Raw genomic sequence first — 19088 nt, 5'->3', positions numbered from 1 at the left:
CATTCAAATCAATACATAAAACTCCTAGACACACTCTCCTATACAAGGCTCTAAAACTAGGGTTTGATTTGTTCAAAGGAAAATCAGTGAATCAATGGCTCCAAAGCATCTCATATGGCTCAATATATTTCACACTATCTCTATGACAAGTATCAAGGCTCAATTCAAAGGAATGGACACTCAATTGCTCAAAAGTCAACAAAAGACACTTTTTTTTCAAAAGGACATAAAATGAGCATGGAAAATAATTTTGATATGATACTGAAGACACTGGTTAGAGGACTCTCCAAGGTTTCTAGAAAGTCCTAGAATACCTCCATACAGTAAATATTGAAGGATTTATGACTTGTTAAAGTCGAACAATTTCGAGAAAATGTATGAAGGCCAAAGTGGTGAATTTAAAGTCTTTTGACTAAATGGGCCCAAATAATTGATCCCTAACTTGATTCATGGACCATCTATGATCCATAGGCCATTTCATTTATTTTTAATGTTTATTATTTATTTTTATTCGATCATTTGAATTCAAATTAAATTAAATGAAATACTAGAAATAATCAAAGACTATATTTGATTCTAAATTAGGTCCAAAATCTCATCAAAAATCAAGGCAAACTAGGTGAAATTCGTTTTGGAGAGATTTGGTACCAAATTGGCAATTTTTCAATCAAATTTCAATCAAAAAATATTTCACACTCAATCATACTAATTGCAAAGATTTTGATCAAATTTGTTACCCTAATGTACTCTCTATAAATGCCAAAACGGATTCACAAGCAAGGGGGGAGATTACAAGGTTTTCTGCAGTCAAAGGACACCAAACCCGAGTGCACCAAAGTCAAAAAATCTCAAAGGTGTTTTCTGAGTTTGAGGACAATTCAAGGAGTCCTATTGATCGGAGTACGTCCCTGGATCATCATCGAAGCTTTTCCAATCATCCTTCAAGTTTCCAACCTTCGGAAACAGTCTCAAATCATCACGGTTTGCATTTATAAACTTCAAGATCAGTTTCATGTATTCTTGCATTATAAATGATATTTGATTATATAATCGTATTCGTGATGATATTTGCAACATGTCTGGGCCATTTAATTTGATTTTAGTCACAGGTATAACAATCCACCATTGTTAGGTTTTCAGAGCATTAAATTAGGAATTCTGGAATTCGTAAGAATTGGGCAAAATCAAGGCTTCCAATGCGTTCGTGACTGTATATGCAATCGATTTATGCTATTATTTGGTATTGTTCGATGTTTGTTTGCAGGTTTTGAAGAAGGGAAGCTATGGCCATGGAGTAAAACCGTGGCCAAAAGGTTCTTGATTTTTCCAGAAAAACTAGCGAGAGAGATGAAGTGCTGGGCGCGCTATTTAAAATTCATTAACGTCGTTTTATTCGTTATATTGACTACGCGCCAGCCTATTATCAACAAGTGCAGTTTGGTTGGTTGGTAAAAGCGTTCTTGTGGCATGCGTGAGGGACTGGGTTCGAACCCTACCCTCCGCGCTAATATTTTGTTTATCGTTATCATGTAACTTGCAGAATGATCCGGTGATCACGCCTGTATCAATGTTATGGTGCACCACCGTCTACGGACCATGGGATCTCTACAGAATCAGATCCAACGCACGCCATTATGAAGACTTACCGTGGACCTCCTCCAATGCGTCCCACTGAATCAAACGCCAAGCTGAGTGTTTTCTTTTTCTTTTCTTTTCAATTTTACTTATTTATTTTATCTTTATTTCTCTTATTTGTTTTGATAATTATTTTAAAATTGTTTTTTAGTATTTTAGTTTTTCATATAAAACTTTGTAATTGATTTATTTATTATTATTATTAAATTTGTTTTAATTAATTAAATAGTTTTAGGTTAATTAATTAATTATATTTTTAGATTGGGTTTATGATCAGAATAATTTTAAACGCTAATCCTAGTTTGATTTTTAACTTGTTTTTTTTTATTAACCGTAATTAATTTGTGCCCGAATCAGGGTTTGCCGTCTGACCGGTCATACACTAAGAACTTTTTCTTTTCTGTGCCTTTCAGGGTTAGCAATATGATTACTCCCGACTACGCGCCTGATCCAAAAAAATAAGAAGTTAAGTGTCCTATTCAATTTAATTTAAATTTTATTTGGTTTATTTTTAAAATTAGGGTTTGTTTCGCCTTCATTCTTCTGTTGCCTTGCCTCTTTTCAGGGTTAACCTTAAGGCATCCTCCGACTATCAATCACGTCAGATCAAATGCAAAAAGCTAAGTGCCCTTCATGGTTCGTTGATTGCCAAAGCTACGAGTTTGGCATCCCTAAACTCTAATCTTTTATTCTTTCTGTTTAATTATTACTTATGTCAAACCCTATTAAGGGATCCGCTGGTTTCATTGTCCCCTCCCCCATATTACTGTTTCTTGCCTTATATTATCTGCGTGGTTAGTAAAATAGGGAGTGACAATTATTAAATTGAATTAGCCTCACTAATTACAAGATAATTTAATCGAATTGATCACGTGATTGTTGCATCCACGCACTCTTTTGGGGTAACCTCTCTGTTGCCTTGTTGCCTTGTTGCCTTGTTGCCTGTTGCCTTTGTGTTTTTTTGCAGAATAAGCCATGTCCCTCGAATACGAGGATACCTCAGCCATGCTGCCTCGATAACTAAAGGTCATACGACCCTAAATGATGTTGCCTTCGATACACAAATATGACCTCGACCCTCGGAAGTTGCCTACGGAAAAAGGCTGAGGTATCTTCTGGCTGCCTACGAATAAGGCTTATTCTGATCCTTACCTTAGACTACCTGCCCTCCTATGGCATGGGACAGTCTTATGACAAAGGATATTTCGATGACCCTTCTACCTCCAAACGAAAGGCTTCCTGCCCTCTTATGGCAAGGATAGACCCTTTCATTCTGAAAGGCTAAAAAGAGACCTATCATCTGAGTTTAAGGTAATTGCCCCTAATTGCCTTGCTATGCTCTATTTTCTATATTCTTTCTCAAAATTCTTCAAAACTGGCTATGCTCATTTATGAGCTAAAGTCCATTTTTTCCTCTTTCATCTACATTTTCTGAAAACGAGCAAGCAAAGCAATTAAGAGCCCATGGAAAACCATGGATGCAAAGGGTGCCTTACACCTTCCCTTTGCATAAATTACCCCCCGAACTTAGATTTCTTTAAAAGGTTTTTTTCTGTTTCTTTTAGCCTTTCTGAATTTGTTTGGATAAAATAAAAGTCGGTGGCGACTCTTGCTTACCGCGACATTCCGATTAATAAAAAGTCAGTTCACCGTATTACAGAACTGGCGACTCTGCTGGGGATTAAAATTCGATAAAAGAGGGGTTACCTTAAGAGTTTAGGAATCACTTAAATGTTTTCTATTGTTTGCTTTGTTTTTTTTTATTTATTTTTCAGGGGCGTTTTGGGAATTAACTGATGGACGAATCCTATTCCCGGATTCAATAACACTTAAGATTAGGAGTGGCATAGTCATGGCGACCTCTTTCACATATGTGGGAGATGAGTCAATATGAAGTTCACGCTTGAGTTAGGACTCCATAGCATATGCACACCTTTCTCAAATGAGGGAGGTCTATGTATGTGTCTGTGGGTGCGCCGGAGCTCAAGGACCTTTAGTTACCCTTAACCCATCCTGGCCTTTAGGAACGTAGTGGGGGGACTACTCTTGACAAATGTTAAGAACTAGTCGCTACCCGATGCTACAATTCAGATAGGTTCTTTCTCAAAGTATCATTGCATGGTGCAAATGCATCATGTCCGAGGGTGCTTTAGAAGGGCTGACAATTCTGGATAACTTCTAGAACCCGTTGCTGAAATCTCCTTATCCATAGAAATACCCTTGGGAAGGACACCTGATCAGACTTCATGCAAGCCTTAAGCCAAAAATTGTGACTTGTGTGACTTGTTTGTGTTTACTACTAACCTTCATTTCCTCGCAGGTTTTGTTGAAAGGATTTGTTTGTCCTTACCATCTCGCACCAAGTCTAACGAACTGCATTCGCATAACATCATGACATCATGACATCATAAGCATAACATGATTTAACTAACCCTTTCAAGGATCTTAGGAATTTAGGGCGCACAATTTCAGGTGCTCTTATCAAGGACTGAATTCCTATCTAGGGGAAAGAGGATTTATTTTCCTCTAGCCACACGCCCATTCAGAGACTCAATACCTATCAAGGGGCAAGAGGATTTATTTTCCTCTAGCCATGTGCCCATTCAGAGACTCAATACCTATCAAGGGGCAAGAGGATTTATTTTCCTCTAGCCATGTATCTTCAAATTCAGAAGTATCCCGAATCAGAGGCGATGACCCACTCGATATGGTGAGCTTGATTCTCAAACAGGACGTCCAAAGACGAAAGCCAAAATTCTCTAGACACAACTGTGTTTGATTCAATGTATAAACGTTGCAAACTAAATTTCCTATAGATCCTTGAAAGCATTGCATTTACATTAATAACATCGCATAACAGGTTTCTTACAATAGGTCTCTCATCCTTCCTCGCTGTTTATTTCAGCATCATGAATCTCGAACAATCAGTTAAGGATCTCCAAGCTCAAAACACTGAGTTCCAAGCCTTGATTCTGAATTTGTCCAAGGGGCAAGATGAGCTGAAATCCCTTCTGACTAAGAAGAAAAAGAAGACCAAGAAACCTAAAGGTGTTCTCAATCTGGGAGGAAGGTTCAAAGGCCCTCTCAAAAAGGTTGAAGAAGCTGAAACTCCCAAAGAAGGTAAGAAGACTCAAGTGAAAAAGCTTAGACCAATCTTGCAACTCAAGGACGCTGAAACCTCTGAAGACAGTGATGAGGATGAGCAAGATGATGATGCTAGTATCAAAACCGATGCAAAAAGTAACCACGATTCTGCCAAACTCTCTGAAGAAGAAGAGGACTATTACCATGAGGGCGAACATCCCGATGACAAATACAAGATGTTAGAAGAGCGTCTGAGAAGTGTGGAAATTCAGAAGGTACCTGGGCTGGATTTTGAAGAGCTTGGACTTGTGCCTGGGGTCGTTATTCCTCCAAAATTCAAAACTCCCGCCTTTGCTAAGTATGATGGAGTCTCTTGTCCTAAACTACACTTGAGGTCTTATGTAAGGAAGATTCAGCCTCACACTGCTGATAAGAGGCTCTGGACCCATTTCTTTCAGGAAAGCTTATCTGGAACTCAACTCGAATGGTACTATCAACTGGAAAGTACCAACATCCATACCTGGGAAGATTTAGTTGTTTCCTTCTATAAGCAATACCAATATAATTCCGATCTCGCACCAACTCGAATGCAACTACAAAGCATGTCTATGGGACCTAAGGAAAGTTTCAAGGAGTATGCTCAGAAATGGAGAGATCTAGCTGGAAGAGTCAAACCTTCCTTGGCCGACAGAGAGATGGTAGATATGTTCATGAATACACTGACTGGCCCTTTCTATAGTCATTTGCTGGGAAGTTCATCATCTGGATTCACTGAGCTTATACTGACTGGAGAACGTGTTGAAAGTGGTATCCGAAGCGGAAAAATTCAGGTGGCTACTTCTTCCGGTACTATAAAAAAGTCATACAATGGGAGGAATGAATCTGACACTGTTGGGGCAATTTTGGTCTCTAATCAAGCATCGATACAACAACAAAACAACCAACGTAAACAAAGCGCATCCAAAAGACAATTCACAAAGATCAACATGTCTTTGACTCAAGCGCTGCAACACTTGTTGAAAGCAGAGTTACTTATACAGATAGTTCCTCATCCAAATCCCAACACTTCCTCCCCTCGCTATAATCCCAACGCGAGGTGTGCATATCACTCAAATAGTCCTGGACATGACACCGACAACTGCTGGACATTGAAGACTAAGATTCAAGACATGATCGATGTCGGGGAAATCAAGTTCGATCCTCCTGCAACTCCTAACGTGATCACTGCTCCCATGCCTAATCACAACAAGAGTGCTAATACTGTGGATGGCTAGAAGGATGGACTTTAAGATCATTAGTTTTACTTTCAGTTGCAATTTCTTTTTTTGCTTGTTTGAACATTCGACTTATGATAGACATTATCTGTTTTACTAATCATCATTAGTGCATTGCATATGTTTGTCTTGAGTAATTTATTTCGCTATCACTCATTTTAAATTATGCCTTTACTTTGCATATGTTTTATGATACTCAATTCCTGCTAAAGCTGTAAGCCTTTTGAGGGAGGATGACGAAAACGATACCGCAACTTCATACAGTATGCTTTTGAATGGACTATGTTGACGATGTACAGGCATTATTTCAATTCCTAAACAGTGGAGATATAAGGATGTTAATCCCTCGTCAACCCCTTTGAGCCTAAGAAGTGGAAGTTTCTTTCTTGTACTAATCAAAACCCTTGATCATAACCTGGGGCAGGGTAGTTCTTAGTTAATTTGGCTGTGCATTCTATTTTAAGAGAATCATTCAGTACACCTTTCAACAAGGGTTTCAATCACAAGCGATCATCCGCACACATCAAAGAAGTGTTGGAGACATCAATCAAAAGCCAACGATGGTTCATCAATCATTAAGCAAGGCAGTCAATATCTTTCAAAAATAAAAAATGAGAAAACATATATACAAAGAAAAGCCTGCTAAGTCAAAAATCAAAAAGAAGACTTAGGCAAAAATCAAGGCATCCCGCTGACTGTAAGCTCAAAATAGATAGTTCAGGCAAAAGTTAGGGATATCAAAAAGATGAAAAAAGAGAAGTCAAGAAATTTCTGAACAACACAATGTTGGCGACTGCCATCTCAAAAGCTATCTTTGCTTGTGAACCATCGTCATTATCAAAGGTGCAAATCCAAAAGTCTCTTGGAACTTGAATGCATAAGTTGAATTGACTGAGTTTAGGACTGAAGATCATCACGAAGAGGGGTGGGTACAATAAAATTTTGAGCCTTTATCCTTTGTTTCTTAAACTGTGAACCAAGCCACGTTACAACCCTTGAAAGTCCTAACTGAAACATGGTTAGTTCGAAAGCATACTGTCACCAAAAAGGTATCCTGACTCCTTAAGGTTTACCAAAAAAAAGCTGAGTTAATATCTCATTTTTACAAACATCACGTTGTTACAAATATCATGTTTTTACAAATATCATGCTTTTACATCTCTCGTTTTAATGTTTTTCAAAAAACTCAAGACAAACGTATGCATTGCATCTCATGAATTCATTATTAAACAAACTCTGCTACATAATTTCAAATGTTAGCAACAGAAAGAACTTGCACAGGGTACAACTAATGACTGAAAGTCATCCCGATAGACAAGATCACTCCAAGAAGCAATACAAGGGGCACGACACGTTTCCCAATCAATCTGGGGCAATCAAGTCAAGATTTCGAGAATCTCTCACGGATGCCAAAAAATCAGGGGCTCGATCAGTCAGGGGCATCATCCTAAGCTTATGATTACTAGGGGCATGTCGCCCATAGTGCACATCTCATAAAGTCCTCGCGAGGCGAATCTTTTCAAAGTTCCTGCTAATAGGGGCAAATCTATGCAAGTCCAGTTTGACATCTTAATCAATACTCAAATCCAGGAATGGTAGTTACTATAATACTGGGGGCAACTTTCGAGGCACCCATGTCTCCCCACAGCTCCAATGTTCAAGATCATATCCCCACAGAGCAGTTCTCAAGAAGATATCTTCAAACATACTCGTCCCGACAAAGACATGACTCCCCAACAGAGTTTACATCTTCGACACTATTATTTCTCCAACAAGTTGCTCTTCTTCAACATGGTCCATTTATATCTCTAAATCAGGGTACATCAAATTACTGATCATCCCCAAGCAGAAACCGTAAATCCCCAGCTAAACATCTTCAAAGATACAGAGATTTATTTTCTCAATCAAGACAACATGAATCATATTCACATATCACATGTCATAAACATATTCATACAATTGCATACATGTTCATACATAATACATAAAACAGCGCGACAATTGCATACATAACATACGAGGTCCTCATTTATTTTGAGAATCCCGTCACATAAACACATTGCATGCATCATGACATGGCATAAAGAAAACTAACCTCTATTTTTCAGGATATTACTATCTCTATCTGCAAGAGTTAAGTCGACACCTTTGACGGTTCCTTAACAATCTATTCTCAATTATTAAGTCGACACCTTTGACGGTTCCTTAATACATCAAGAGTTAAGTCGACACCTTTGACGATTCCTTAACAACACATTTCAGATATAAGTCGATACCTTTGACGGTTCCTTATACAATCTATCTACATATCTGAGTCGATACCTTTGACGGTGCCTCAATGATATGCTTCAGAGTTAAGTCGATACCTTTGACGGTTCCTTAACAACCCACATCAAGAGTTAAGTCGACACCTTTGACGGTTCCTTAACAACACATTTCAGATATAAGTCGACACCTTTGACGGTTCCTTATACAATCTGTCTGCATATCTGAGTCGATACCTTTGACGGTGCCTCAACAATATGCTTCAAATTTAAGTCGACACCTTTGACGGTTCCTTAAATAACCCAACACAGATTTGAGTCGATACCTTTGACGGTTCCTCAACATTCAAAAAAAAAAAAGAAAGACGGCACAAGCAGAAATTTCGCAACAATCCATACTCCAACAACTACCAGATGGCATCTACAAGCCCATCTCCGACAAAAGTCCCTACTTCAAATAGGGCAAATTTCTTGGTATTCTTGTGTTCAATCATCTTCCACCTTCAGATACCGACTGGCATACAAACCACTCTACATCTTCAGGTCTAAGATAATTGAACAGGGGCAACTGTCATACCCCAAAATTTGCCCATACTATTTCTCTTATTCACATTCAAATCAATACATAAAACTCCTAGACACACTCTCCTATACAAGGCTCTAAAACTAGGGTTTGATTTGTTCAAAGGAAAATCAGTGAATCAATGGCTCCAAAGCATCTCATATGGCTCAATATATTTCACACTATCTCTATGACAAGTATCAAGGCTCAATTCAAAGGAATGGACACTCAATTGCTCAAAAGTCAACAAAAGACACTTTTTTTTCAAAAGGACATAAAATGAGCATGGAAAATAATTTTGATATGATACTGAAGACACTGGTTAGAGGACTCTCCAAGGTTTCTAGAAAGTCCTAGAATACCTCCATACAGTAAATATTGAAGGATTTATGACTTGTTAAAGTCGAACAATTTCGAGAAAATGTATGAAGGCCAAAGTGGTGAATTTAAAGTCTTTTGACTAAATGGGCCCAAATAATTGATCCCTAACTTGATTCATGGACCATCTATGATCCATAGGCCATTTCATTTATTTTTAATGTTTATTATTTATTTTTATTCGATCATTTGAATTCAAATTAAATTAAATGAAATACTAGAAATAATCAAAGACTATATTTGATTCTAAATTAGGTCCAAAATCTCATCAAAAATCAAGGCAAACTAGGTGAAATTCGTTTTGGAGAGATTTGGTACCAAATTGGCAATTTTTCAATCAAATTTCAATCAAAAAATATTTCACACTCAATCATACTAATTGCAAAGATTTTGATCAAATTTGTTACCCTAATGTACTCTCTATAAATGCCAAAACGGATTCACAAGCAAGGGGGGAGATTACAAGGTTTTCTGCAGTCAAAGGACACCAAACCCGAGTGCACCAAAGTCAAAAAATCTCAAAGGTGTTTTCTGAGTTTGAGGACAATTCAAGGAGTCCTATTGATCGGAGTACGTCCCTGGATCATCATCGAAGCTTTTCCAATCATCCTTCAAGTTTCCAACCTTCGGAAACAGTCTCAAATCATCACGGTTTGCATTTATAAACTTCAAGATCGGTTTCATGTATTCTTGCATTATAAATGATATTTGATTATATAATCGTATTCGTGATGATATTTGCAACATGTCTGGGCCATTTAATTTGATTTTAGTCACAGGTATAACAATCCACCATTGTTAGGTTTTCAGAGCATTAAATTAGGAATTCTGGAATTCGTAAGAATTGGGCAAAATCAAGGCTTCCAATGCGTTCGTGACTGTATATGCAATCGATTTATGCTATTATTTGGTATTGTTCGATGTTTGTTTGCAGGTTTTGAAGAAGGGAAGCTATGGCCATGGAGTAAAACCGTGGCCAAAAGGTTCTTGATTTTTCCAGAAAAACTAGCGAGAGAGATGAAGTGCTGGGCGCGCTATTTAAAATTCATTAACGTCGTTTTATTCGTTATATTGACTACGCGCCAGCCTATTATCAACAAGTGCAGTTTGGTTGGTTGGTAAAAGCGTTCTTGTGGCATGCGTGAGGGACTGGGTTCGAACCCTACCCTCCGCGCTAATATTTTGTTTATCGTTATCATGTAACTTGCAGAATGATCCGGTGATCACGCCTGTATCAATGTTATGGTGCACCACCGTCTACGGACCATGGGATCTCTACAGAATCAGATCCAACGCACGCCATTATGAAGACTTACCGTGGACCTCCTCCAATGCGTCCCACTGAATCAAACGCCAAGCTGAGTGTTTTCTTTTTCTTTTCTTTTCAATTTTACTTATTTATTTTATCTTTATTTCTCTTATTTGTTTTGATAATTATTTTAAAATTGTTTTTTAGTATTTTAGTTTTTCATATAAAACTTTGTAATTGATTTATTTATTATTATTATTAAATTTGTTTTAATTAATTAAATAGTTTTAGGTTAATTAATTAATTATATTTTTAGATTGGGTTTATGATTAGAATAATTTTAAACGCTAATCCTAGTTTGATTTTTAACTTGTTTTTTTTATTAACCGTAATTAATTTGTGCCCGAATCAGGGTTTGCCGTCTGACCGGTCATACACTAAGAACTTTTTCTTTTCTGTGCCTTTCAGGGTTAGCAATATGATTACTCCCGACTACGCGCCTGATCCAAAAAAATAAGAAGTTAAGTGTCCTATTCAATTTAATTTAAATTTTATTTGGTTTATTTTTAAAATTAGGGTTTGTTTCGCCTTCATTCTTCTGTTGCCTTGCCTCTTTTCAGGGTTAACCTTAAGGCATCCTCCGACTATCAATCACGTCAGATCAAATGCAAAAAGCTAAGTGCCCTTCATGGTTCGTTGATTGCCAAAGCTACGAGTTTGGCATCCCTAAACTCTAATCTTTTATTCTTTCTGTTTAATTATTACTTATGTCAAACCCTATTAAGGGATCCGCTGGTTTCATTGTCCCCTCCCCCATATTACTGTTTCTTGCCTTATATTATCTGCGTGGTTAGTAAAATAGGGAGTGACAATTATTAAATTGAATTAGCCTCACTAATTACAAGATAATTTAATCGAATTGATCACGTGATTGTTGCATCCACGCACTCTTTTGGGGTAACCTCTCTGTTGCCTTGTTGCCTTGTTGCCTTGTTGCCTGTTGCCTTTGTGTTTTTTTGCAGAATAAGCCATGTCCCTCGAATACGAGGATACCTCAGCCATGCTGCCTCGATAACTAAAGGTCATACGACCCTAAATGATGTTGCCTTCGATACACAAATATGACCTCGACCCTCGGAAGTTGCCTACGGAAAAAGGCTGAGGTATCTTCTGGCTGCCTACGAATAAGGCTTATTCTGATCCTTACCTTAGACTACCTGCCCTCCTATGGCATGGGACAGTCTTATGACAAAGGATATTTCGATGACCCTTCTACCTCCAAACGAAAGGCTTCCTGCCCTCTTATGGCAAGGATAGACCCTTTCATTCTGAAAGGCTAAAAAGAGACCTATCATCTGAGTTTAAGGTAATTGCCCCTAATTGCCTTGCTATGCTCTATTTTCTATATTCTTTCTCAAAATTCTTCAAAACTGGCTATGCTCATTTATGAGCTAAAGTCCATTTTTTCCTCTTTCATCTACATTTTCTGAAAACGAGCAAGCAAAGCAATTAAGAGCCCATGGAAAACCATGGATGCAAAGGGTGCCTTACACCTTCCCTTTGCATAAATTACCCCCCGAACTTAGATTTCTTTAAAAGGTTTTTTTCTGTTTCTTTTAGCCTTTCTGAATTTGTTTGGATAAAATAAAAGTCGGTGGCGACTCTTGCTTACCGCGACATTCCGATTAATAAAAAGTCAGTTCACCGTATTACAGAGGTAGTTGACAAAAGTGTGAAACATTAAATGCAGAGCTGTACTATTCACGCAAAGCATTAAATGCTCCCAACGGTCATTTCCTCTCAACGCCTATAAATAGAAGTTCTGATCAGAAGCAAAGAAGAACACTTGTGCAAAATACTGAAACGCTGTCAAAATCAAATCTCACGAACTTCATCTTCAACCTCATAAACTCTTGTAATATTTAGTGAGTGTTAAGCTTAGAACTTAAGAGAAATATCATTGTTGTGATTACAGCCTTATTAGAAGCAATCTAAACTCCTGTAAACATTATTTTACATTGTTTGTAAAAGGTTCCTAGAGTGATCAAGTTGTGATCATTAGACTCTAGAAGAATTCCTAGAGTGATCAAGTTGTGATATGTATACTCTAGAAGACTTAGAAGTTTTCTAAGTGGATAACCATTGTAATCAGTTGGATTAGTGGATTAAATCCTCAGTTGAGGTAAATCACTCTAAGGGGGTGGACTGGAGTAGTTTCGTTAACAACGAACTAGGATAAAAATAATTATGTTAATTTTTTTTATGTTACAAGTTTTTGAAGTCACACTTATTCAAACCCCCCCTTTCTAAGTGTTTTTCTATCCTTCAATTGGAATGTCTAACGTTTCAGGAATATTTGCGATTGGACTATGCTCCGCAATCCGGGCGATTGATATTATAATTAGAAACATTTGTTATGGGATTGCGCTCGCTGACTGACGATCATCAACATGTGCGAGTGTTACCGCACTTAGGAATATTCGTTAATGGAGAGTGCCCGACCTTGGTTGATTTTTAGGGCGTGTGGGGTACGAACCGGATGCGCAGAGCAGGTGTGCGCTATAAACGAGTACGAGACCGCAGTCCGGGCCAAGTGCTCGTGGCGTGAACGGTCCCATTGCGAGCTGGGGTTCTGCCGTGCAGGAACTGCCATGGTGGATCAAGGTGTAGGGTTCCCTGTGTGGTCGGTTCTTTGCCTTGGTAAGGAATTCCGACTGTCGTTGTCATGGAGCGTTCGCGTCCGTACCATGACGCGCGTCCGTGCCCGATCACCTTCTTGTTTTTTAGGTTAGTGTTCGGGGAATGTTAGCTGATTTTTAGCTGTAATATCGTCTGAGTTTTTCAGTATTCCAGGGTCGAGCAAGTTTTTCTCTGAGGAGGTTCTCGAGGTAGTAGGCGCCATTCTCGGTCTTATCGTAAACTCGATATGGGCCTTCCCAGTTTGGGGCGAGTTTTCCTTCGCGTGAGTCTTTCATGTGCATGCGCAGTACTAGAGCTCTGACTTCGAACTCGCGTTTGATGACTTTGGCGTTATGGCGCAGTGCTATTTGTTGCTTTAACTTTGCTTCACGGAGGGAAGACCCTGTTCGGATCTCCTCGACCATGTCGATTTCTTCCCTCATAGCTTCATCGTTTAGTTCTTCCTCGAGAGGTGACTCGGTCCGACGAGATGGCTCTCGGATTTCCAAGGGGATGACGGCTTCGGTGTCGTAGGTTAATCTAAATGGAGTTTCTCCAGTGCTCGAGTGCGGTGTTGTCCTGTATGCCCAGAGTACGCTGTGCAGCTCCTCGAACCAAGCCCGTTTAGCTTCACCGAGCCTTCGTTTCAGTCCTCGGAGGACGACTCGATTCGCGGCCTTGGCTTGTCCGTTGGTTTGGGGGTGCTCTACCGAAGTGAAGTGTTGCTTGGTGCTGAGCTTGGACATGAAATCTTGGAAATTTCTATCAGTGAATTGGGTGCTGTTGTCAGTTATTATTGCCTGAGGTACCCCAAACCGAGCGAGCACGTTTCGTTTATAGAAGCGGAGCACATTTTGGGCGGTAATTTTGGCGAGCGCTTCGGCTTCTATCCATTTAGTAAAGTAGTCTACGACGACTACCAAATATTTGTTTTGGTAAGACCTTACCGGGAACGGTCCGAGAAGATCCATCCCCCAGGTGGAGAATGACCAGGGTGATGATAGGGATTTAAGCTCGTGAGGGGGACCTAGGTGCATGTCGGCATGACGTTAACACTTATCGCACTTCTGGACATGCTTTTTGGCGTCTTGCTATATGGTCGGCCAATAGTATCCGGCTCTGAGAGCCTTTCTTTCCAATGAGCGACCGCCGAGATGTTGGCCGTTGATTCCCTCGTGAAGTTCCTGCAATATCTCGAGCGCTTGGGAAGCGTCGACGCATTTGAGCAGGGGGTGGAAAATCCTCGTCGGTATAGCTTTTCCTCGACGTTGACGTATGAACAGGCCCATCTTTTGATTATGGAGGCCTCCTTTGCGTCCATTGGTAGTTCGTCCTTCGTGAGGAAATTATACACCGGGGTCATCCAGCATTGATCGTCGCCGATCGCGAGCACTTGCATTAGGGAGGTACTCTTATCCACACTTGGTTTCGAGAGGATTTCCTGGATTATTGACTCTTTCCCTCCTTTCTTCCTCGTGCTCGCGAGTTTGGAGAGGACGTCAACTCGGGAATTATGCTTCCGGGGTAAGTGCTCGACTTCTGCTTTTATGAAGTTTTTCATCTTTTCTTTGACCAGCGCGGGGTACTCGACGAGGGTATCGTTTTTGGCCTGGTAGTCGCTGTTAACTTGAGACGCGACGAGTTGGGAGTCGGTATAAATCTTTACTTCCCGAGCACCTACGTCCTCAACAAGCCGCAGACCGTCGTATTCGACCTGGTTGTTTGAAGTGGTAAAGGATAAAACTAAGGATACCTCAATGATGAGTCCTTCAACGTTTTCTAAGAAGACGCCGACTCCGCTTCCCGAGTTGCTGGAAGCGCCATCTACATAGATGGTCCATTTATTCTCGGCTGAGGGAGGAGAGGAGGTGATCGATGTCATTTTGGCCATAAAATCGGCCAGTGCTTGAGCTTTTAGTGCCTTCATGCTTTCGTAATGGATGTTGAATTTGGGCAGCTTTAGGGACCATTTCAGAATTCTCCCGGCCATGTCTGGTCGGCCGAGGAGTTGTTTGATTGGTTGGTCGGTTCTGACGACGATTGTTTGGGCAAGGAAATAGTATCTTAACCTTCGAGCAACGGTTATTAGTGCCAAGGCAACTTTTTCGATTTGCTGGTATCACACTTCGGGTCCTTGCAGGGCTTTGCTGGTGAAGCATACGGGCTTCTGCCCATCTTCAGCTTCTCGGATTAAGGCCGCGCTAACTGCCTCGTTCGAGACGGCTAGGTAGAAATATAGTATCTCGTCATTGCCTGGTCAGGACAGGACGGGCGGTTCCGAGAGGACTTGCTTGAGGTGAGATAGTGCTTGCTTGCACTCCTCGGACCATTCGAAGGTTGCTTCCTTGCGCAGCAGTTTAAAGAATGGGAGAGCGTGTTGGGCGGATTTCGCGACGAACCGAGATAGCGCGGTGAGCATCCCATTTAAGACTTGGATTGATTTCTTATTGTTAGGTGTGGGGAGTTCCGAGAATGCTCGGCATTTTTCCGGGTTGGCTTCTATTCCTCTTTCGGTCAAGTAGAAACTGAGGAACTTTCCAGCTTGAATGCCGAAGGTACATTTTTCTGGGTTGAAACGCATCTTGCAGGATCTGGCCTATTCGAATACTCGTTCGAGATGCGTGGTGTGGTCGGTATCTTCTCGGGATTTGACGATCATGTCGTTCATGTACACTTCGAGGGTGTCTCCGATGTCTCCTCGGAATACCTTGTTCATCATCCGCTGGTAAGTGGCTCCGGCGTTCTTGAGTCCGAAGGGCATTACGTTGTAGTAATAATTCCCCGACTCGGTCATGAATGTCGTGCACTACTTGTCGCATCTCTCCATGAGGATTTGATTGTAACCTGAGTAAGCATCCATAAAAGATAATAATTTATAATCGGCCGAGTTGTCGACCAGTCTGTCAATGTTAGGCAAAGGATAAGCATCTTTGGGACAAGCCCTATTAACATCCGTATAATCAACGCACATTCTCCATTTTCCATTAGATTTTTTAACTAGTACAACGTTTGAGAGCCAAGTTGAATACTAGGCCTCGGAATTTTCCTTTAGGAGGTCTTTTACAGCTTTCTCGGCAGCCTCCGCTTTTTCGGGAGACTGCCTACGCCTATGTTGAACTACTGCCTTCGCGGCTGGATCAATGGAGAGGTGGTGGCAGGCGACCTCGGGGTCGAGTCCGAGCATTTCAGCTGCGCTCCATGCAAACAGGTCGACGTTGGCTCGAAGGCATGCTACGAGTTGCTTCCTCGGCAGATCCGGGATGTCTTTGCCAATCTTCACCGCCTTGTTGGGGTTGTCGCCCAGTGGGACGAGCTCGAAGTCGCCGTCCAGAATTGGTCGGACGGGGTGGGTTGTCCTCGGTTGCGGTTTTTCGCCGTTCTTGAGTTCTTCTTTTGTAAAACGGGCGTCGAGGTCGATTGAGCTGACATTGGTCGGTTGCTGCAGGTCTTCTCGAACTGGCTTGTCTTCGGCCCTTGGCTTCTTGTTGGCGCTAGAAGGAGATGTGATCAGTTGTAGTCCCTTCATCGACGCGTCGAATATCCTTCTGGCCGCTTCGATGTTGGCATTGATGGTGGCTACTCATCCCCTTTTTGTGTAGAACTTCATCTTGAGGTGCACGGTCGAGGGGACGGCCGTGAGTTTGGCTAGAGTTGGCCGTTCGATGATGCAGTTGTAGAGGGTTTTGCAGTCGATCACCAGGAATCATGTCTTGACCCGTCTGGAAGCCTCTTCTTCCCCTAAAGTGACGATCAGCTCGACGTAACCCCAAGGTTTGGTGGTGGTTCCGTTGAAGTCCTGGAGGTCGGAACCCATGTATGGAGTGAGGTGGGAGTCGTCCAGCTTGAGGGTTTTGAAGAGATGGGAGTACATGATGTCGACTGAGCTTCCCTCGTCGATCAGGATCCGACGGACGTCAAAGTTAGCCATCCTTGCTCGAACGAGCAGGGGGATCGTGGCATTAGGGGCTCCGCCCGGGAGCTCTTCGAGGTAGAAGGTTATCGGATCTGATTTTCCCTTGAACTTCTGGAGGGTTGGACCAAGGTCTGAGTTGGCGCTGATGAGCTCGTCGAACTTTCTCTTTACCGAGCTGATCGTGAGAGAGCCCGGATCTCCGCCGTTAGAAATGACCATGGCGGTCGGGAATCCTTCCCATGGGCTCAGGGCGGAGTTCACTCCGACCGAGGGTATGAAGTCTTCTAGTCGGGTGACGGATAGAGCAATCTGCAGTGGTCTGTCATCTGGTGAATTGTCCCCGTCAGAAGTCCCTTGCCCTTCTCGGCGGGAGGTCTCTCCTTTCTTCGTATACTTGGAGAGACGACCTTCTTTGATCAGAGTATCGATGGCGTCTTTCAGGTGTATGCACTTGTCGGTTAGGTGCCCATGACTCTTGTGGTACTTGCAGTATTTGGACTTGACGGTCCCCGGTCTGGTGGGATTTGGCTTCGGGGGGCGAACATTGGAGTTTTTGAACTCTGTGTTTTTGCATTCGGTCAGAATGCGCTCGCGTGAAGTGATCAGCGGGGTGTAGTCGTTAAACTGACCAGCTGGTCCTCTCTGCTCCTTATTGTCACGGGGCCTGTCGTCTTTTCTCTTTTCGTTTCCTCGGCAAGAAAGAGAATAGTCTTGGCTCGAGCTGCGGGTAGCGTCGTTGCCTCTCGAGCCTTTCTTCACGGCTGCTTCGCCTTCCACATAGGCGATGTAGGCTTGGGCTTTGAGCAGAAGGGCGTCCATGGTGCGTACTTTCTCGATTTTTATAGCCTTCTTGAAATCACTGTCGGGGAGAAGTCCCCGTTCCAGGAGATATCTCTTCATGTGGTCGGTTGTCTGCACCTGGACGGCCTCTTTATTGAACCTGTCGAGGTATTCTCGGAGAGGTTCGTTGGCCCCTTGAATTACGGCCTCGAGGGTCGCTTCAGACTTCGGCTGCCGACGAGATGTTGTGAAGTGATTCGAGAAGAATTTCTTGAGTTCTGACCAAGAGTGGATGGAGTTGGGAGGAAGGTTCCTGTACCAGGTCATCGCTCCTTTCATGAGTGTGGTCGGAAAGATCCGACATTTGATAGATCCCCGGACCACGTGGTAGTCTATGACGGCTTCTATGCTCCGGATGTGGTCGTCAGGATCTGTGGTCCCGTCGTACAGGTCCAGAGTTGGGGGTTTCTCCATTCCTCGGGGTAAACGGGCTCTTCGGATGTCTTCCGATAAAGGGCTGCGAAAATCCTCCTCGTCACTTGGCCGGGGGATATTGAGTGCCTTCCGCGGTTGCTGTGCTTTCGCCGAGGCTTTCCTTGTGTTTTTCCAGAAGTCTTGCGGTTTCCTTCAAAACAGCTTTGGCGGGGCCCCGATGTTCTTGCTCGGGGGAGAGGCTCCCAATTTCCACTTCCTCGGGTCCCTGGTGTTTTCGTCGAGGGGAGCGGGAATAGGATCTTCGGCGGCGATACCTTTTGGGTGGAGATCGCAAAGATGAGGGCGAACGCCGGCGGTGCCTCCTCGGTGGGGAGCGTGAGGACGAGGAAGAGAGTGATCGGTAGTGCCTCCGCGGGGGAGATCGTGATCGCCGCTTCCTTTCTAGCCTATCAATTCGTTCACTCTGTTGCTGAATGAGGCGTGTTATACCCCAAAATTTGCCCGCATCTTTTTTCAAGAAAACTTCAATCTAAAAATTAAGAGTTTCATATAATCTTGGATTTTTATATCCTGATTTATGAATACTTGGTTTTTAGAATTTTTCGTATACGGTATTTTGGCTCGCTGTTGAATTTATTCTTACGCAAACGCCAATTACTGTTTATTACTTCACATACGCTATCTATTCATATTTATTTACAGATAAATAGTACTGACGCAATTGGTACAAAGTTAAATCTTTTGCAGGCGCATAGTTCGGGGATTCAGACTGTACTGGTAACAAGTAAATTATTATTATCTTTTGTTTCCCACTAATTTTTGTACTATATTCCAT

The 19088-nt window shown here is 41.8% G+C and overlaps 1 protein-coding gene across 1 annotated transcript; it reads right to left on the bottom strand.

Moving 5' to 3' along the window:
• Positions 1 to 16828: 16828 nt before the first annotated feature.
• LOC131594998 (uncharacterized) lies at positions 16829 to 18292 on the bottom strand. Its single transcript, XM_058867212.1, has one exon. It carries the CDS (start codon positions 18290 to 18292, stop codon positions 16829 to 16831), a length of 1464 nt encoding a protein of 487 aa, XP_058723195.1.
• Between the last annotated feature and the right edge of the window lie 796 nt (positions 18293 to 19088).

This window comes from Vicia villosa, linkage group LG1, assembly GCF_029867415.1.
Source record: "Vicia villosa cultivar HV-30 ecotype Madison, WI linkage group LG1, Vvil1.0, whole genome shotgun sequence".
In the NCBI taxonomy this organism is placed as follows: Eukaryota; Viridiplantae; Streptophyta; class Magnoliopsida; order Fabales; family Fabaceae; genus Vicia; species Vicia villosa.
Note: the sequence above shows the minus strand (reverse complement) of the source record. Positions and strands in the feature narration are given on the sequence as shown.